Source organism: Lemur catta, chromosome 11 (genome assembly GCF_020740605.2).
Source record: "Lemur catta isolate mLemCat1 chromosome 11, mLemCat1.pri, whole genome shotgun sequence".
Classification (NCBI taxonomy): domain Eukaryota; kingdom Metazoa; phylum Chordata; class Mammalia; order Primates; family Lemuridae; genus Lemur; species Lemur catta.
In genome coordinates this window covers 56,374,499-56,395,835 of record NC_059138.1, presented here as the reverse complement: position 1 = coordinate 56,395,835, position 21,337 = coordinate 56,374,499, and the positions used below count along the sequence as shown (strand labels likewise).

The following is a 21,337-nucleotide window of genomic DNA, read 5'->3' as shown; positions in this document are numbered from 1 at the left end:
CAAAGTAATTCCGAGATGGAGAAACACTGCATAATGTAAAAGTTTGGAGATTCCAGTCAGGCAAACCAATCTGCGTTTGAATTGTCTAGCACTACCTGAGTGACTTCAGCTGTCGCTTTCTGAACCTGCATTTCCTGTGATGTGAAGATATTTAATACCATGCTTAGGGAATTGGTTTAAGGACTGGAGGGAACTTAAGGGCTTGACACAAGCCTGAAGAATGTTAGCCAGCAGTCACTTCATCTCTCTAGATTTCCCTCCTCAGTAGTAAACTAAGTAAAGATGTTTAATTTTTTTTTTTTTTTTTTTACACATTATGAGTCTTCTGCAGTCAGGGAAACCTACACTGGTCTCAACTTTGGCAATTTAGAGAGTTCAAATAAAATGGTAAAGCCAAAATAGCCTGCCTTTACCTAACTCAGGACTGCTAAACCCACAGGAAGCGCTGGGAGGACCTCCAATATCCCAGCATTCCTCGCGCTGCTCCTGTAGTTCTTTCCTCTCGTCTCTATGGTAGCAACTGCCTCGGAGACTGCCGCGACTGGGGCGGCGGTGTTGAAGAAGAGTGAGTCTTGCAACTTTCCTGCTGATCTGGGAGGTACTGGGCGCAGAGGGTCGCGATGTCAGAGAAAAAGCAGCCGGTAGACTTGGGTCTCTTAGAGGAGGACGACGAGTTCGAGGAGTTCCCTGCCGAAGGTAACCGGCTGGGCCCCCTGGCCTCTGGGCCGCGCGGACGGTGACTCAGGCCTCCGCGTGGAGGCGGCGGCGCGGCTCTCGGGCCCGGCTGGGGCCCCCGCGGGAAGTCGGGACCCCGCGGGCGGCACTCGGGGCCGTGAGGCTCAACCCTCAGTGTCCCCAGACTTCGGGTTCCGAGTGTCATGGTGGGACTCTCCGGCAAGGCCCAGTGGCTTCTGCTTCCTTACTGGAAGGAGGCAGGGTGATCCCAGACCCCTATCTGGGAGGGTTGGTCCTTTTACTCTTCAGCCGGGTTTCCCACCGCTTCTTTCGTGTCTGCATAAACTCCTTTCCCCTTTCTTTCGGTTTAGCAGCCTTCCTTTGCCTCTAAACCTTTCTAGAACTAAACTATTGTCCCTAGTCATGCGAATGCTGCTTACTTTCAGGACGTCACAAGTGAAACCTGTTAAGTTGGATGGGAAGATCAGATGTTGGGGTTCTTATCAGAAGTTATGGCCTGACTCCTGTTCCTCGCCACTTGTAGTCACTTGGAACTAACAAGTTCAAGGCTTTATAAGACCCTAAAACTTCTACATTTTTATTAGCTTCAAAACTAAAGAGGAACTGTAGTTTTATCATTGTAGGTAATAGGAGATAGCTAACATGTTATTGAGTGGCTGCTGTTTTCAGGAACTTGTCTCAGTGTTTTGTATTAACATGTTCCATTTTCACAAATACAGGAAGTAGGTACTGGTATTGCCATTTTTCAGATAAAGAAACTGAAGCTTTGTAATAGTTAAGAAACATTCTTAGTGTCTCATAACTGGCTAGAAATGGTGGAATTGGAATTGGGAACACCTGGCCTAATTGATACCAAAGCTCTTAACTTTGGTTCTGTTTGTTAGATTGCTGTTGTCTGTTAGATCTTCCAAATTGGCTGCTTTATTAGCTAATTGTTATGAGTAGGACTCGTATATATTTACCTTATAAGAAAAGGAGGTTGCTACTGAGTAGCCTTTCTGAAGGTAGTAGGAAGAGAATTGTGGTTAATGGTGTACACATCTGTTGCATCAAGCAATTAGCGCTTCACTAAAATTGTCCCAAGTTGTATACCCCATCATGGTCCTATTGTGCATAAAACCACATAGCTGGAACATTTATTCTATTTATTTATAGTGTACTCTATTATTTTGTTTAGTGGAAGAGAACATTAGTATGCATACTACACAAACTCATAAACTAACCCAAAACACATTTCAGTTCTGGAATTCATTATATTGTGGGGATTGTTAATTTTTTTGTTTTGGTAGTGGATTTATCTGTTCAGTCATGTTTTCTTTACCTCACTTTCAAGTTGGTTCATAATCCTCCAACATAGAGCAGTGTAGTAAAAAGCTGGCTTATTGAAGGCAGGATCCAATTCTTACTCAAACTTTGTTTCAAATAGCATTATTATTTGTCGTATACAAGACACAATGTTAGATGGACACCTTATTTACATGATACAGTCTACTACTTATCACTGACACCCTGAGGAAACAGGAGGCTCAGAGATAAAACAACAAAAAAAACAATTTACCGTTAACTGTCCAAGCAAGTATTTGAAAGGTCTGACTCCCCAACCCAAACTTTACATTTAGCAAAGTACCTGACATTTAGCAAAGTGCCTAGGTTGTCAGTAAATGACTTTGAATGAATGAAGCTGCATTTAACATAAGTACTTAGTTGAGAATTGATGGCTTGAAAAGGATCTAGAGATAACAGTGTCCCTGATGATATACTTGATTTTTTTCCAGCAACTTTGGTCAGCTTTTGTGGAGTGTATAGTTTATCCTTGTTCTATAAAGTTTATGTTGTGAGCAGCAATTTAATATTTAAAATGTTGGTAGTTATAATAGTAAAAAAAATCATTAAATTTAAAAGGAAAAGCAAAGAAAATATTTTTTCTGAAGACAGGACTCACAATGGAGTGGTTTATTAGCATTGAGTAATTCACCATTTATTAGTCTCTTTGCAGAATATTTGTTTTCAGGTTTGAATATGTAGAACCTAATTCAGGAAAATTTCTATTTTAGAATAAGAAACATTTGAAATGCCTTTATTTTGTCCAGGTTTATATGTTTCTTCTCTGGCTTATGATTTAGAAAGATTTTCCTTAATTTGAATTAGTGAGATTTTGCTGGATACAAAATCAGTGAGACCTCTCAGATTTACTAATGAAAGCTGTTCTGATGAATAACAAAAACAAAGGAAAAAAAAAACTTGGAAAAATAAAACCAAAGAATTATTTCTCTTTTGAGACTGTACGTTTCTTTCATGTTTTGGACTAGTCATGGTTTAGGTTCTGTCACTCCAAATGTCATCCATGGACCAGCAGTCTTGTTATTTCCTGATAGCCTGTTAGAAACACAGCATCTCATTCTTCAACCTAGACCAGCTTAATCAGTTTGAGCTTTACCAAGATTCCTAAGATTTATATGCACGTTGAAGTTTGGAAAATTCAGCTTTAAAACAGTGGCCTATCAAAATCTTTCGGTATTTGAGTTTTCAGTTCAATTGTCAATGCCCTGATTTACTTTGAAGATCTTTCCCTTCTTTGGAAAATTCTTTTTCTTGTGATTATCTTTATGGTAAGTGTGCCATTGACAAACTCACTGACAGATATAAATTAAAATTCCTATTGTTAAGGCAGCCTGTAATCACCTCTACAGTCTATAGGAGGTCTTACCTTCAAAGGCTTTGTTGAGTCTCAGGTGCTCCAGAATGTGGATGATGTCCATTTTAGGGTAGCTTGCAGTATAGAGCTTGACATATGAAAGTCATTACTGACCTTATGGATTGTCCATCTTTGGGAGTGTTGTAGCTATGTCTTATTCTGGACAAAAACCTGGTTTGGTAGGATGTCCATTTAATCATTTTAAGAAAAGGAAATTTTTATTTTAAAAAGGAAACTAAGCATGTTTTAATGGAAGTCACATTGTTTCTTCTTAGCAGTTCTTAGTAAAGTGTGACATCTATAAGGATTCTCTGAAAGTACAAAGGAACAAATGCTCCTTTTATTTTTTCTTCCATTATTTATTCTATGAGTCTGTTACATTGGTGGTTCCTCACAGTTCTAAAATTGATGGGAGTGTAATCTACTGATTGTTAAGCAGGAATTGTTAAAAATCATATTTAGGATCTTTGTGAAATGCATTATCCAATTTCTTGACAATTTAAACTGCTTGAGAATAGGCTTTTTTAGGAAGACATTCAAGGTCTTGGGTGGGCATTATTGATTTTAATGTAATTTTGAAGGCTTTGAAATGGTTAGGATTTTAAAACTGGAGAGCAACTTAAAGTTTAGAATAGATTTCATTTTTCATACATCATACGGTTTAGGTTGGTGATGGTAGAGCCTAAAAGTGAAGTACTCAATTAATCTGAAACTTTGAATACTTTTTAATATCAGATATTGAAAGAGTTTCAAAAATATTTTAATTAATTTCCTTTCTCTGACAATTGGAAGTGGATGAGAGTAAAAGTGGGAAGAAAATAAGTGGTCCTTGAGATTTTTAAATTCTCTTCCTGTGTCAGAATAAAGGTGTTTTGTTTTAAGGGAAAAGTTTTTTTTTAGAATATTTAAAGTGAAATTGAATTTGCCTGCAGCATCAATAATATTAATATTTGCCAGAGAGTGCTGCTACACTAAATATTGTATAATCAGTGAAACTTCTGTATAGTCAAAAGAATTCAGGAGCAGAATAGTACCCACCCATCCCCTTGAGAAATTTCTGGATAAGACATGTTATTGATGGGAATCTGTTCAGGCAGACAACAGGCCAGTGATATACCCTTATACTGCCAGCTTTCTGGAATAACTGAGGCCCTCTCACCTCTGCTTAACAAAGTAGGACATCTTACACTGATTCTTAACCAAGGGAGTGTTTTTAGATGTTACATTCCCTTGACAGGTAGAAGTGTGAAAAAACTGCCAGCATCTAGTGGATAGAGCCCAAGCATTTTAAGTGTGTACTATACATGGTCTTGCACAAGGAAGAATTGTCCTGTGAAAAATGCTATTAGGAAATACTTACACGAACACTGTGTACAACTGTACTAAACAATCAGTAGAAGGGTTCCTTAGAATCTTAAATGCAGAAGGTAAATGCAACCAATATTGATGATGTCGGATGCCATGCTAGTCAATTTACCTAGTGCCGGAGTGGCTTTGCTGTTTGCCTTTATTAAATGTAATATAGTAGACACATTAATAATACTATCAAACATTTAAATTAGTTAAATGGTGGTAGCAAGAAATGGAAAATTCACATTACTAAAAATTAAGGAAAAAACATATAATCTATATAATGAATGGCAGAGTACTTATTGAATGTCCATTATTGGTAATTGTGTGCAAGAAGAAAGTTTTTGAACCCCAGGATGGAATAAGCATGATGAATCTAGAATCAGACTTAGGTTCAAATCCATCACTCATAAACTTTTAGCTTGTTAACTCATTGTAGTCACTTAACTACTTATTTAAAATAGTTTTATATATAAGATAATTGTACAAGTAACTGCTTAGAGTAAAAATTTAAACCTATAAAGCAAGATTAATTGAAAAATAAAAGCACTATTCCTCTCCACCATTCCCCCAAAAGTTTTTCATGCCCCAGTGGTAACCAGTGTTAAATGTTTTTTTCTCAGTATCTGTCAGAGTTTATATATAACTTGTGCTTGTTTGTATATATCCTTTAAATGCACAGGGGACCATACTCTATATACTGTTTCCTCCCACTTGTTAAATGATCTATTTAACTAGTCCCTCATTGATAGATATGTAGGCAGTTTTTAGTTTTATTTTGTTATGAAATATGCTGCAGTGAGTAGTCTTATATCTTTAGTTTTTTTGTTCTTTTTCCTATTACAGACTGTGCTGCAGTGAATATTCTTACATCTTCGTGTGTATTTTTTTGTGCTCATCTATAAAGTAAACCCCTAGAGAGGAAATTGCCAGATCATATTGGCAGATTCATTTTTATTTCTTTTTTAATATTTTTATTTTGAAATAATCTCATTTACAGAATAGGTGGAAAGTACAATACAGATTTTTTTTCTCTGAACCATTTGAGAATAAGTTGCCAAGCTAATGCCCATCACTCTTGAATATTTTAATGTGTATTTCCTGCAAAGACATAATCATATTATAGCCATCAAAATAAGGAAATTAACACACTGATAATACAGGTTGAACATCCCAAATTTGAAAATTCAAAATCTGAAATGCACCAAAATTTGCTGATATGAGCATTTCAGATTTGGGGATTTGGGATGCTCAACCATAATATATGTATATACATTTATGGTTGAGCTTACATACTTATGTACAGGCATAAGTGTATGTACGTATTCCAAAATCCCCAAAAATCTGAAATTCAAAACACTTCTGGTCCCAAGCATTTTGAATAAGGGATACTCAACCTGTATCATCTAATTGACAGATCCCTTTCAGGTTTCTCCAGTTGTCTCAATAATGTCTTAATTCAGAACTATGGGTTACATTCAGTTGTCTCTTTAGTCCTCTTCTGTCTAGAGCATTTCCTCAGTTTGTCTTTGACTTTCATGATTTTGACATTTTAGAAGATTATAGGCCAGTTATTTTGTAGAATGTCCCTCAACTTGGATTTGTTTCATGTTTCCACATTAGGTTCAGGTTCTATATCTTGGCAGGAATATCATAGTGCTGGTGCTGTGTTCCACTCATTGCATCTTATCAGGTGGAACATGATTCTCATTTGTTGCGTTACTGATGATATTCACTTTGATCACTTTATTAAGGAGGTATTTGTTAGGCTTTTCCATTGTCAGATTACTCATTTTGCTTTCATAATTAATAGGTATGTTGTGAGGAAAGGCTTTGAAACTATGCAGATACAGTATTCCAATCATCAAACTAAGTTTATTCATTTATTTAGATCATTGTGGACTCATGGATTCTGATTCATTGGGTTATAATTTGTTACTTTGATTCTTGGATTGTCCCATATTTGAACATGAGGATCCCCTTCAGGCTGTCTTCTGTGTCCTTTTGACATGTCCCCATCTTTCTTTGTGCATTCTGACACAAGATACATTCCAAACTAAACTGGTACTTTGCCTGCTGTAGCCCTGGAATCATCCGTTCTCCAATGCAATTTCCTTTTCGTGGAGAATCGTAATTAGAAGGCAAGATCTTGACTCCAGTTATGCTCATTGTTTTGTGGATATTCCTGTTCCCAAATCCTTTAAGTGGAAGGAACTAGGGAATATACACGGGTGTGTGTGTGTGTAAAACCCTGGGTTCACACAGATATTTCCAACTGCTATTCAACACCATAGGGTTCTTTGTAGTTTTTTGCCTCTCCACATTTTGTAACTCCCTTCTCCAATAGTGAGAAACCTAGCTTTCATTATCTTAAATATATTATCTATTTGGTCACCCCCCTCCCTAACCAATCTTTGCCACGTCCCTCTCCCCCACAGATGCCCTTCTCACCCCACTTGGGCTCAGCACATCCTGTCCAGGCTCCTACCACACCAAGCACACCATGCTGTATGTCTCTACAGGAATGTCCTCCTTGCCCTACTTGTGCTCTGACAACTCATCCAGGATCACGTGCATTTTAAATTTTGACATATATTCTTAAATTGCCTTTGAGTAAGGGTTACACCAATATATTTCCATCTACAGTTAACCTTTTCCCTCATAAGCTTGCTTACACTAGATATTAAACATTTTAGTCATTGCCAGCCTGATAAATGAAATCACATCATTTTGGTTTGGATTGATTTCTTTGAGTAAGATTGACTATTTTGTTTTTCTTTGAACTATTACCTTCTTTATCCTGAGGTTCTTCATTTGTAATTTATGGATAAGAATGTTTATTAGAGTAATGAAAGATCACATGATTGTATTGGTCTGCTTGGAGTGCCATAACACAATACCATAGACTGGGTGGCTTAAGTATCAGAAATTTATTTTCTCACCCAGTTTAGAGGCTAGGAAGTCCAAGATTAAGGTGTCAGCAGGTTTGGTTCCTGGTGAGGCTACTTTTCCTGCCTTGCAAAAGTCTGCCTTTTTGCTGTATTCTCTTATGGGGGAGAGAGAGAGCAAGGTTTCTGGTGTCTCTTCTTATAAGGGTACTAATCCCATCATGAGGGCTCCACCCTCATGATCTCATCCAATCCTCATTACCTCCCAAAGACCCTATCTCCAAATATCACATTGGGGGTGAGGGCTTCAACATAGAATTTGAGGAGGAGGGATACAAACATTCAGTCCCTAACAATGATGTATGTAAATTACCAAAGTTTAGCACAAAGTTGGTATTCAGTAAACATGAGTTCGTCTCTTCTCTCCCCTCTAATGAACTTGAGAGTTTGGATTTTGGATGATATTTGGTGTCACATTTGGTAGTTAAAATATTTCACTGAGTAATTTTAGGTATATTCAAAATTAAGTTCATTGAATTTGTGGATTATTTGATAATTGATTTATTTTCTAGTATTAAAAACTTCTAAATGAAAATAATATTGCCATTAAGTATTTCTCCAAAAGTGCTTTAAACAGTAGTGTGGTGATGCACATAAAGACACACAAAACAGCCTATATTGTTAAGGGATTCATATAGATCGAAGTAATTTTAGGTATATTCAAAATTAAGTTCATTGAATTTGTGGATTATTTGATAATTGATTTATTTTCTAGTATTAAAAACTTCTAAATGAAAATAATATTGCCATTAAGTGTTTCTCCAAAAGTACTTTAAACAGTAGTGTGGTGATCCACATAAAGACACACAAAACAGCCTATATTGTTAAGGGATTCATATAGATCGGAACAAAAAACCGCCAAATCAGGATACTGGTGCTTGTGAACCAGGGTGTTAAATACTGAAACATTTTTTGAAGAACTACTTGATTAGCTATGTCATTGATTCTGTAGAATGAGCAAGCAATAAGCAATTGTGATGTAAACAGCGTTTAATATTACTGCTTGGGTGTATGTTAAATATTACTTATTGAAATGTATGGTGAACTGTGATAACACTGAGAGGAAACTAAGTTTCAAAGATTGTTCAGTTGACCCTCAAACAGCATGAGTTTGAACTGTGCGGGTTTGTTTATGGGAAATAACGGTATTCATGGGATGTGAAACCCATTTATACTGGGGACAGACTTTTCCTGTACTCCGGTTTGGTTCCAAAGGGCTAACTGCAGGACTTGAGTATGCTTGCATTTGGGTATATGCACGTAGTCCTGGAACCAATCCCCTGCATATACCAGAGGACAGCTCTACTCCTCTTCAGAAGTATTTAAAATTTCACAAATATCATTTTTCCGATTGTGTGCTTTGTTGTGCCTGTAATGTTTAGTAGAAATGATATTGTCTTTATTCTGATCATGTCTCTTGCCTCCCTTACTCCTCAAGTTTCCTTGCAGTGATCAGGATATCATAAATGATTTATTCATTTAATGTATACTTGTTGAGTGTTGCCTGTAAATCTGGTACTGAGGGGTGCAGAGAGAATGATATTAGCCACCATTTATCAGTACTAAGTGCTTTAGATACACAATCTCATTTAATCTTCATAACTATGAGGTATAGATTTTATACCTGAGGATCAGCATAATTAAGTAACTTACCCAAGATCACAGTTAGCAAGAGGCTGCTCTGAGGCAAATTGGACTCCTCTGGAGATATTTGTCTTTGAACTTATTAAGTAGTAGGTGTTAAGGGAGATACGGATCTGTGGTTTTCACAGCAAGCCAGAGCTCTTTAGTATTTTGGAGGTGCTTATTCTGGGTGGGACTCCAAGCCCTTTCCACCTCATCCCCAGTTAAACCAGAGCAATGTTGCTTTTGTCTGTCTTATCTGTTGGGCAGCTTCTGGGTAAGATTTCTTTTGTTTTTTTCTGGGGCTGGGGGCCGAGGTTTAAACAACTGATAGTAAAGTGCAACCACAGTTCAAAAGAAGCAGAAATTATTTCCAGTTATGTGCAACATGAGGTGGCAACATTTGAACAGTTTTCAAAATGTAGAAATGTAGAAAAGGGGTTTTCAAAAGAAGGGAAAAGGAGTAGATGCTTTCAGGTGGAAAATAAATGTGTATGTGTGTGTGTATTTTATTTGCTTGTGAAATAGTAGTTGCAAATATGGTTAGTTTGGAGCCTAATCATGGAAACATTTAAGCGAAATGACCAGTTTGGACTTCATCCAGAAGAAGATGAGAAGTAGGTTTCTTTGTTTATTTTTTATTTGTTTGCTTGTTTTGCTTATGACAGTGATTATGTGTGAGTTTCCTTTAGGCCATAGGCTGTTTAGGAAACATTAGCCCAGCAGAATTAATTTGAAAGAATAGACTAGAGTCAGGGAGGTTAATTAGCAAATTGTTGAAATAACTCAGGTGAGAACTAAGGGCCTGAAATAGGTTATTATTAGGAATGAGGTGAAGAGAATGATTGCAGAATAACATGAGAAATAGAAGTGATGGAGCACTAGGAACTAGTTTGATATGGGGTGTTGGGAATAAGAAGAAATCAGGTGCTGCGATTTTGCACTTGCATGTCTAAGAATATGCATGGTAGAGTTCAAATTGGATACCCTTGACTCAGTAATGTGAAGGAAGATCAGAATGATGGAGCCAAGATGAGTTTAGGGCATGAGAGCTTGGAAAAGGTAAAAGTGATAGTGTTTGTGAATTTTATAGAATTAAAGAAAAATAAAAGCACTAATCAACAAGAACCCACAAAGTAGAACCATTCTGCCAGATATATATTTCTTAAATTATTAATGAAAAAGAGTTAGGTTTGAATTCCCTTTATTTTTAAGTGCAAGAATAATTATAAATGGTTATGTAAGTTATTTTGAGACTCTTTCTAGCCACAGATAATTAAAAACTTACCAATGGCCCAGTAGCAACATCATTTATGACTTGCTTTTCTTTGTTTGCTCTGAAGTTCCCCACTGACGGTTTTGGTTCTTGTTAGAGAATATATAGTAGTAAAATGATGCTATGTGAGGTCTTGATTTCTTAGCCACTGAATAGACATTAGATCTGTAGGGTATAGGTATGTTTTCATCATGATAACCTACAGAAATGAAATTTTAGAAAAAATATGAATTTGTTTTGTACAGCCTCAACAAGAACATGTGTAAATTTATCTCAGAATCATTAGATTTGGTGTGACTTCATTTTCATATTCATCAGTGTAATGATGCTGTTTGCAACTATTGCTTTTCTCTTTTATACTCAACTGTGATGGTGAGTGTACAATTTAGTATTTTTCTCTTCGTGATGTGATGTTCTGCATATACATGCACATTTTTTATTTGAGAAATTGGTTGGAGATTAAGTTCTTTATATTCAGAGTAGCTTTATTGTTATGGAGTGAGAATTTGATGCTCTTGAAAATTAGTATAGAATAGAACATTTGCAAGCCTATTTAGTATGAATGGAGTTTCCTCTTTACTTTTCTCCAAAGTGGTATACTTCATACCTTTAAGAAATTTAGGAATGTATTATATGTTGGAGGATAGGATCGTAAGTGTAAAAAACACTTTCCAAGTTGAGAGAAAACCCTTTTCACACTTAAATGTCAAGGTGATACTTAGAGAGATGAAGTATGTGGGATCTTTGATAGCTCAGATTTTTGAAATTTAAAGCTAGTCACAGATGTAATTCTCAACTGGCAAATATGAAGAAAGCCAAATTTGGGACAGAGTCTTAAATAATTTAGAATTGCTAGAAACTTATATATTAGGCATCTGTTATTGGTTATTTCCAATTCTGACTTTTTAAAATACGGTAATTTTTTTTTTTTACCAGTACACATCTGGAAGCCTACACATTGAAGTAAATACAGCTGTGGTTATTAATCATAATTCTGGCAGTGCATTTAGTGATAAAGGTAAAGTGTATACTTTATAAGGTCATCAGTATATTGGAAGATGGCATTACATATGAATTAGGTATCCTTGTTTAGTTTTATTTTGTTCTTTTACAAAAGTTATATCTGGGCTTAAGGCTTTAAAAATGAGTGATTAAATAAAATTGCATGCTTTTCAGTGTCATGTTATAGTTGAAAATTAAAACAAAATTCAGAGATATATTGCAGGAGATGTCAGCTAAACCCAGAGATTACAACAGTCTCAGCTTTATTTGTTATACATTCACTTAGTAGAGTTTACATGTGTACATGTTGTAACTTACATATATTTTAATATGTATATATAGTGTAGACAATTTAGAAGTGCTGGAAATGCCATTTGGGGATATTATACCCTATCACTTAAGCTTTTTACATAATGTAGTTCAGTACATAATCCTAATTAATAAAAAAAAAATTTTTTTAAGAGTTAAGGTCTAACTCACCCAGGTTGGAATACAGTGGTGGGATCATAGCTCACTGTAACCTCAAACTCCTGGACTCAAGTGATCCTCCTGCCTCGGCCTCCCAAATGCTGGGATTACAGGCATGAGCCACTGAACCTGGTCAGTAAACAAAATATTTAAAATTTTCATTTAAAATAGATTATAGATTCTGGATTGTCATTATGGACACTAATTTTCTTAGTCCTCTTATTAACTAACTTTAAGTGCTTAAGTTGTGATTGAAAAGGTTTTTCTCCTCAGATTCCTCATCTATGATAATGGGAAGGATGGTATGGTGGTAGATAGACTTTAGTACATCTTACTCCTAGGATATAGTATTAAAGTTAAAGAGTATATTCAGATTTATAAGATGATTAATAAAGAATTTGACCAGCTTTTCCATTTTTGTATACTCAGCAGTGTCATAGTTTTGAATTACTGTGTAGTAATACCAAAGAAGTATAGAGTATTGTAATGAATCTTTTCGTGTGTGTTCTACCTGAAATCTTGCTCACAATATTGTCCTCCCATCCATGGACCAATTTCTTTTTCTTGGAACTTTATTTTTACCTTATTCCTTCTCTTTCCCTGCCATTAAAATAGCCTGAGATGGTTGTTAAAGGAGGGGGAGATGCTTTATCCTTATTCTAAATGGTCATCAGAGTTCAACTTGATAAACTAAAGATTGTACCACTCTTAAAATTAAAAAAAATAAAAGATACCATTAAAGCTCTTGTATTGCCTTAAGAATCTTGGCTTTTTCTAATTAAGGATTGGCACTCCCACAAAACAAGTTATTGACTCCATTATATTTCTTGTTGGTGATTCTCTGAAGCATTTGGGTACAAATTAACAAGTATTTTTTTCTTTTCTAAGTTAAAAGAAGTAAAGACAGCTTGAAGACATTTGAATGACATCAAGTAATAACTATTGAAATCAACATTTTGAATCAAACCATAATTAGATAAAAAGTTTCTGGGGGCCTATAATTTTACTGTTTCTGAAAAGACAATTGCTTTAAAAGACAATTAAGGCTCTATAGTATTTTTCAAAGACTTAGAAGGTTAGCAGAAAGTGTCAAATAAATATTCGTATTTTATATTTCTAGCCTGAACCTTTTGACACATGATCATTTCCTTTTTAGGGACCAATCCAGATGGAAACTACCTACTTAACAGTTTAGGAAGCTGGTTAGTTGGAAGTGGTTCAGGCTAACTAAAGGCTTGTTGTCTTAGAACCTGAAAACAGTTCCATTGTGTCTTGAGTTCTGTCACCCTCTTTACTCAAGAACATAGTATCTGGTCTTTATTCAAATTATTTTGGGAACATTAAATGCCATCAGATATCTTTATAAAGACTCCTTAAAATATCCATAAAACCGATACTGAATTTGGCAATTTCAAATTTCTAGGCTCAACCCAAATAGCATATTAAAGCTTGGGATTTGAGGTTGGGGAATAATGGTGAATCGTATGTATTTTTCAAATACTCTAACTAAAGGCTGGAATCTCAGTCTGAACCTCCCCTCTACCACTACCAAAAGGGAAGAAGAAAATTTAGAAAACTAAAAACTACAACATTCCTCTTTATGCATATTTATATTTATCCATCCTTTAAAATCCTTTTGTATTGATGATATTAGACAAATAGGAGTGATGGTTTATAATTTGGTCTACTTTTTAATGTCTGATGTGAGTTATCCTTTTTAATGTTTAGCAGTTTTGAATTCCATGCTGGTATATCTATCTTCTTGCTCCTCAACTCACTTTAGGGTTGTTGGTGCTGTGTTTTGAAAGATTGTGAAATAGACCTTATAAAAATGAGCTCGAAGAAAAATCAGTAAGGTAAGTATCCTCCCAAAATTATAAGTTTCGTGACAGGTAGAATTTTTTGTGTTAACTTTTATTAATGCAAAATATATAAATTTTGTTAATAAAAATTCAAAAAATTCTTGAATTTGAACTGCAAATTCAAGAATTGAGAGAACAAGCCAATGTGAACTTTGAGATTTAAGGAAGAAGCTTGCCATTTCTTGTAGATACCACATTAGCTGTTTTGGATTGTGAAAGTGTTCAGTAGCAAACTTGCTGAAGTTTTTGTAATGTGGAAGGTAATCTATGAGAAATATTTAGGTAGCATCTATTTCTATTTTTAGACTGGGCTGGCTTGGATGAAGATGAAGATGCACATGTCTGGGAGGATAATTGGGATGATGACAATGTAGAGGATGACTTCTCAAATCAGTTACGGTAAGTTTTAAGCCAGATTTTTATTGTAGCTTAATGTTAATTATAAACATGAAATATATAATTTACATAAATAATTGACCTCTTAAAAGTTACTTAATCTTTAAAATAGCTTTTTCAGTTATGCAAAGTAAGACACATTGCTTTCATCTCCTGTGTTTGTAAACATGAATACTTTGTGTAATTGCATATAACTTTTTGTTCTTTCTAGTCTTCCAGAGGTAATTAAACAAAAGCATAGTTACCATTTTTTATCCTTGTGGGTTTAATTCTGTAAATATTAATTTTCTACCAATATTGAATAACTCAGCAGGAAATGGAATCATAGAGTGCTGGGACCCAATAGATTGATGATTCTCAAACTGGAATGGATATTGGGGTTATAAGTATACTTTTTCATGTCCAAATCTACCTAATTTTATTTACTGAGGTAAAGTTCATATAACATAAAATTAATCATTTTAAAGTGTACAATCAGGGCCGGGCGCCGTGGCTCACACCTGTAATCCTAGCACTCTGGGAGGCCGAGGCAGGTGGATTGTTTGAACTCAGGAGTTCGAGACCAGCCCTGAGCAAGAGCAAGACCCCATCTCTACTAAAAATAGAAAGAAATTATATGGAGAGCTAAAAATATATATATAGAAAAATGAGCCGGGCATGGTGGCACATGCCTGTAGTCCCAGCTACTTGGGAGGCTGAGGCAGAAGGATTGCTTGAACCCAGGAGTTTGAGGTTGCTGTGAGCTATGCTAATGCCACGGCACTCTAGCCCAGGCAACAGAGTGACACTCTGTCTCAAAAAAATAAATAAATAAAAATAAAGTGTACAATTCAGTGGTGTCTAGTACATTCCCAATATTATGCAGCCATCATCTCTATTTAGTTCCAATACTTTCAGCATCCCCAAAGGAAATACTATTAAGCAGTCACTCTGTATTCGCCCTTCCCCTATCTCCTGGCAACTGCTAATCTGTTTTCTTTCTATGGATTTGCCTATTCTAGATGTTTCAAATAAATGGAATCATATAATATGTGGCCTTGCATGTCTAGCTTATTTGACTTAGCATTATGTTTTCAAGGTTCATCCATGTTGTGGCATGTATCAGTACTTCATTCCTTTTTGTGGCTAAATAATAATTCAGTGGATATGCCATATTTTGTTTATCCATTCATCAGTTGATGGACATTTGTCATCAGTTAATGGGCATTTGGGCTGTTTCCACATTTTGGCTATTGTGAATGGTGCTGCTATGAATATACATGTACATGTACTTGTCTGAGTACCTGTTTTTAATTCTTTTTAGTATATACCTAGAAGTAACATTGTTGGGTCATATGGTAATTCTATATTTAACTTTTTGAGAAACTGCCAAACTTTTCTACAGTCACTGAACAATTTTACATGCCTACTAGGAATTTATTGGTACAATATAAGCAATGGTACGAAGGTTCCAATCTCTCCAAATCCTCACCCAAACTTATTTTTCTTTTCTTTTTTTTTTTTTTTTTTGTTATAGCCATCCTGTAAGTGAAAGATGTGAAGTGGTATCTCACTGTAGTTTTTATTTGCATTTCCCTAATGACTGATCTTTTTATGTGCTTGTTGACCATTTGTATATCTTCTTTGGAGAAATGTCTGTTCAAGTCCTTGCCCATTTTTAAACTGAATTATTTGTCTTTTTGTTGCGGAGATGTAAGATTTCTTTACTATTCTGGGTACTTAGACCCTTATCAGATATGTGATTTGCAGATTTTCTCACATTCTATTAGGTTGTCTTTCACTTTCTTCACAGTGTCCTTTGCACAAAAATTTTTAATATTGATGAAGATTGATTTATCTTTTCTTTCATTACTTATGCTTTTGGTGTCATATCTAAGAATTTCTTGCCAAATTCAAGGTAATAATGAAGATTTATCCCCATGCTTTTTCTTCTAAGGGTTTTATAGTTTTAGCTCTTACATGTAGATCTTCAATCCATTTTGAGTTAACTTTTGTATACAGTGTGAAATTGGAATTCAATGCATTCTTTTGCTTGTAGATGTCTAGTTGTTCCAACACCATTTGTTGAAGAGACTTCTTTTCCTGCTAATTTTATTTTGATTTATTTAGCCCATATTTATCTGTCTTGGCCACAGGATATTTAAGCAGACCGCCAACTACTTTGCTCAAATTAAGATATCGAAGGTCTATTTCACTCTTCTAATTTACTAGTCTAGTATGCTTGTTCAAAAAGGAAGTGCAATAATTTATAATTTTAAAAATTTATTTTTAATAGTGGTACAGTAGCACCTGTTTCTACACTGCATTTTATTATTATTATTATTTCAAAATACTAGACGGTACAAATGTTTTTGTTGCATGGATACACTGTATAATGCTAAAGTCAGGGCTTTCGGTGTGCCTGTCACCAGGACAGTGTTCATTGTACCCAATAAGTAAGTTTTTATCTCCCCCCTCTTCTTAGTTTCCAATGTCCCTTACATCTTTTTCTACACTGCATATTTTTAAAATGGGCTCAAAACTCCTACTTTCTAAAGACTTTTTAGCGTTTTGCTGAAGACTGATAATGATTTTCTCCATCTACTTTCTCTACTTTTTAGAAATAGTACAATTTACTTTTCACTATTATTCTGATACTTTTACGATTTTCCATTTCCATTTCTCAAAGATTGCTGACTTTCATTTTTGACTGTATCTTTTGGTTTTCCCAGTACCCTGAGATGTAATTGTTCAGAGCCATGAGACTTTAAATTGCTTTAATGCAGTTTAGAGTTATCTCACCTATCTTAGTTTTCAGTTTTGTCTTAATGATGTTTTTCCTTTTATAGTTTTATGGACAAGATAAGAACAATAATCCTGCTTTTTCTCTAAAATCTGTTAATATTACATCATGTATTCCAAGCTCTTGGAACTCTTTTTTCTCATTCTTCATGATCAATATATGGTTTTCAAAAGCCCTTTTTCTTTTTACATATATCTGTCTGGGATTAAATTCTATCTGTAAAAGTTTGTGCACTTTATTTTTGCATTTGCCTTGGTTTATATCCTTTAAAAACAGAGCCACATCAGAACACCCTGCTACCTTTTAAAAAATATGCATTCCCTTATCGTCATTGGAATTATATTATACTGTTAAAATATTTATTTTTTGGCCTACCAATGCTGTTGCTCTCTACTTCATGTTCTTAATAATATTCCAGGGGATTTTTTTCTGCTATCTTCTTGACATTTTTAAAGTTGAGGCTAAATAAGTTTTCTTCTTTGCCATTTAAGAGTCAAATTTCTCCAAAGTTTTTATTTATTTTGTCTTTCATTAGTACTTTTCTCCTAAAAATTAACCAAGACATTATTGCTTTTTATCAGCAGACTTTCAGTAGGAAATATATTCATAATTGGATTTCTTATCACTACTACATCCTGCCTTTTTACTGGTTTAGAAATAGTATAGTATCTATATATTCTTTGTGGCTTATTGTCTTTCTAATACACGTCCACAATGTTCTTAATGTTCTCTGTTCATGTTTCTGCCTTTAGGTTTGTGGATTTCTATGTGTTTAAATCCTGATACCTTCATTAGTGAATAAGGATTTTCTTTTTATTTTCTGATTTGAGTTTTTTCCCACTAAAGTTGTTGATGCATTGCCAGTGCTCTCAAATAGAACTGACTGTAGTGATGGAGATGTTCTATAAGCTTCACTGCGCAGTACAAAAGCCATTAGTCACATGTGGCTATCAAACACATGAAATGTGGCTAGTGCAGCTGGGGAACTGAATTTTTTATTTTATTTCATTTAAATAGCCACATGTGACTATCATTGAATACCACAGCCTCAGACAGTCCTTCCTTTAAAAAATTTGTCTCTATTAACAAGTCTGCAAAAATGTTCTTCCTAGTCTTTTTGCATGGAGGCCCTTACTGTGCTATTATAAGCCATGCTAAAGAACATGTTTTATTGTTTTTTGACATTGTCGGAGCCTAATCCCATCTAACTTTGCAGATGATAATTAGTACTTTACTCCTAGGGTTATTATACAGGTTAGATGAGTTAATATGTGTAAAGTGCTTAGACCGTGGTAAGTGTATGTTAATAAATAAAAACTGTCCATATAGCAGGCTGCCCACTTTCCCTGTTCCTCTTTCTCTTTCAGTGTAATTACCTTTTACAAATAGAAGTAGAAAGAATATAAGGCTACTTTGTGTTTCCAAGTAACTAAGTCATTCTAGTTTTGCTGCTTTTGATATAATTTGTTTCTCTACATATCAGGAGATATAGGTAGTGTTATGATTTTCACAATTCTATATCACATCTTATATAAAAACTCTAAGCAGCCAGTATAGCTCCTGATTTACCCTATCAGTTATAGCCTCAGTCATAAAACTGAGTAGTTTTTTGGATAGTAAGAGTAATTCTTGAACCTGGTAATGGCCTTAGTCTTTTTTTGCTTGTTCTATTTCAAAAGGAATGCTACTGCTTTTGTTTCAAATAGTGTACATTCATTATGTGTGTTCTATGATTTTTGTTCCAGTTGTGCTGGGTTTCTTCCCTCTTTCTTGTCTTTGTTGGATTTTTCCATTCAGCACCCTCATCATATTAGTGTTCTCGTTCTGTGTTTTATACTTAACGGCTTCAATTTTTTTTCTTTTGGTTTCTTATACTTAAAGCACTTTTCATCTTTTCTACTAATTTAGTTCATAAAGAAGCATTTTATCATCTCTTTTGTGTTTATAAACAAATCATAAATATAATGGGTGACTATCTTTCATCAGGAAGGCAAATAGAACACCAACCTGAAGGACAAATTTGGTATACTTGTTACTTAAATCTTAGATTGAACTTTGGGTTTTTGTTGTTAAAATAAGAGAAAATAAGTGATCTACAATGACTTTGTAAAAGGAAGCAGAAAATTAATGTTTAAGAAAGTTTTAAAATTATTTCCATATTAAATAGGAAAGGTACAAAATTTTTAACATGAGATAAAATTCAAAGACAATTACCACATTCCCTAAAGATTGGTAACAAGAGTTTTTGTAGGAAACGTTTGAAGAGTTTCTGTGATCAATGGAAATAGAAGCTTTTAGCTTTTCCCTTTAGCCTTGGTTCTTACGTTAATGTATGCTACATTCTATTTGTATAACTTTCTCTCATTTAGCCCTCAGCACAAAGGAGATAAATTGTTATACACGAAAGACAAATATTATAATCTTCAATTTCCTGAGGGGGAAAAGAGGAGGAGGATGAGGAGGAGCTCAAAGAAGCAATTTAGTAAAGGAAGGGCCAGAGTCAGAGACTTGCACTGGACTCTTGACTCCTAATCTGTTTATACCACCAGCCCATACTGCACCCTAGCAGAAGACAAAGATGGTTCACTTGAATAATCTTCTGTCTTTGAAGTAACTCATGGAATTAGGTCAGTATTTGTACTATAGATAATTGTAAAAAATTTAGGAAAGCAAAGGAGTTTAGAGAAATAAATAATATTATGTATCATTCCTATGTGGTTTTTTGCATTGTATTTGCATTGGATAGTGTGATAGATTGTCTAAGCCAGATTATATTTAATACTTGAGAACAAATGTCTTTTTATCTTATTGGTTGTAATGAGGTAGAGCATAGTAATCATACTTTACATTTATTCAATGTTTTATCATAAATTGGCCCTCTAATAATTTTGTCATGAACTTTTATAAAATCTGAATTGTTACTGTTCACAGTTGCTGCTGATATTTGGAATGGTAATTTAAATACCATTGGAGTTGATGGTAATTTAATACCGTTGGAACTGATTACAGGGCCAAACATTTTTGTGCAAGTGTTTTATATAAGCAAATCAACAATTGAGTTGACATTTTCAAAGCATAACTGAAACTTCAGGTTGGATAAATTATTTCAAATGATAAAAAGTGTCTTTTTTATGTGTGTGTGTGTATACCAATACAAACTTTTGGAATTTTCATCCACATTTAAAATTAGGAAAGTAAAGACTTCTTTAATATTCTTTGACTTCTTATATTTAGTTTGCCTATATAGTTAATGCACAAAATTTTTCACATACCTTTAAATTTGATTATTTTCTTGTTTAGAGCAGTAGATATGTCAATATGGAAAGCAATCTGTTTATTCTTTCTGTGTATATGAAAATAATACCTATTATGATGATTATAAAATCCTTAAAGGCTTAATAGCAATGTCTTAGCCTAAGGTTAATGTCTCAAAATTTATGTTTATTTATTAGGAACAGAATGTTTGTATGGTATTTGGAAAATATTTGGAGGATAACAGTAAATCCTTCACATTTCTTTCACAAATAAATTTATAAGAAAATTAAGATAAAATATAACTAATGGAAAAAGCAAAATTTTACTAGTATTGTATTAACTCATCTAATTTTTTCTTACATAGATTTCTTTTTAGGGACTAAAATAAAGCTCTTCAGTAGTATTTTAAACTGTTGCCTCAGGCTTAGCTCATATATTAATTGTATTCTGAAAAAAAATCTGTTTATTTTGAAGAATGCCTGGTGATGTTATTCTTTCTGTTTTATTATAGAGCTGAACTAGAGAAACATGGTTATAAGATGGAGACTTCGTAGCATCCAGAAGAAGTGTCAAAGTAACGTAACCATGAACTGTTCATTAAATTCTAGGACAGAGAACCCAGGATGGGACCCAAAAAAATATGTTTATTTCATTATCTGCTTGGATTTATTTTTGTTTTTGTAACACAGAAAATAAATGTTTTGATCTAATCTTGATTTGGTTCAGAAGTCTTGATCTTTCACCTCTAATTAGTTTTCTTGCCATGATTTTCCAGAACCTTATTATAGAGATAGTAAAATTCTCTGTTGTGAAACTTTTCTTTTTTAATGTTAATTGAGGCTCAGTTTAAATGATCCGGGGCTAGAATTCATTTGATTTCCAATTCAGTACTTTTCTTAAACCACGTCAGTTAAATATTCTGTTTTACAAGGTACTTCTTTTACATCACATTGAACCTTAATCTCATCTGTATTTTGATAGCTT

General features: G+C 34.4%; 1 protein-coding gene across 2 annotated transcripts; it reads left to right on the top strand.

Annotated features, from left to right (window-relative positions):
- The first annotated feature begins 492 nt into the window (after nucleotides 1-492).
- SEM1 (SEM1 26S proteasome subunit) lies at nucleotides 493-21,063 on the top strand. 2 transcript variants are annotated; one of them, XM_045563997.1, is made up of 4 exons: nucleotides 493-696; nucleotides 14,226-14,319; nucleotides 19,648-19,725; nucleotides 20,865-20,936. In XM_045563997.1, exons 1-3 carry the CDS (start codon nucleotides 621-623, stop codon nucleotides 19,691-19,693), a joined length of 216 nt encoding a protein of 71 aa, XP_045419953.1. In that variant the 5' UTR covers nucleotides 493-620; the 3' UTR covers nucleotides 19,694-19,725; nucleotides 20,865-20,936. The 2 variants fall into 2 exon arrangements, with proteins under 2 accessions (XP_045419953.1, XP_045419954.1); XM_045563998.1 differs by lacking the exon at nucleotides 19,648-19,725 and having other exon boundaries at nucleotides 498-696; nucleotides 20,865-21,063.
- Nucleotides 21,064-21,337: the final 274 nt, after the last annotated feature.

What these genes read in the sequence shown, in the direction of transcription:
- SEM1 (XM_045563997.1), top strand. Translation starts at nt 621, where the DNA reads ATGTCAGAGAAAAAGCAGCCGGTAGACTTGGGTCTCTTAGAGGAGGAC. An exon ending in CGAGGAGTTCCCTGCCGAAG is followed by an intron (nt 697 to 14,225) that starts GTAACCGGCTGG and finishes TTCTATTTTTAG; the next exon opens with ACTGGGCTGGCTTGGATGAA. An exon ending in GACTTCTCAAATCAGTTACG is followed by an intron (nt 14,320 to 19,647) that starts GTAAGTTTTAAG and finishes TTATACCACCAG; the next exon opens with CCCATACTGCACCCTAGCAG.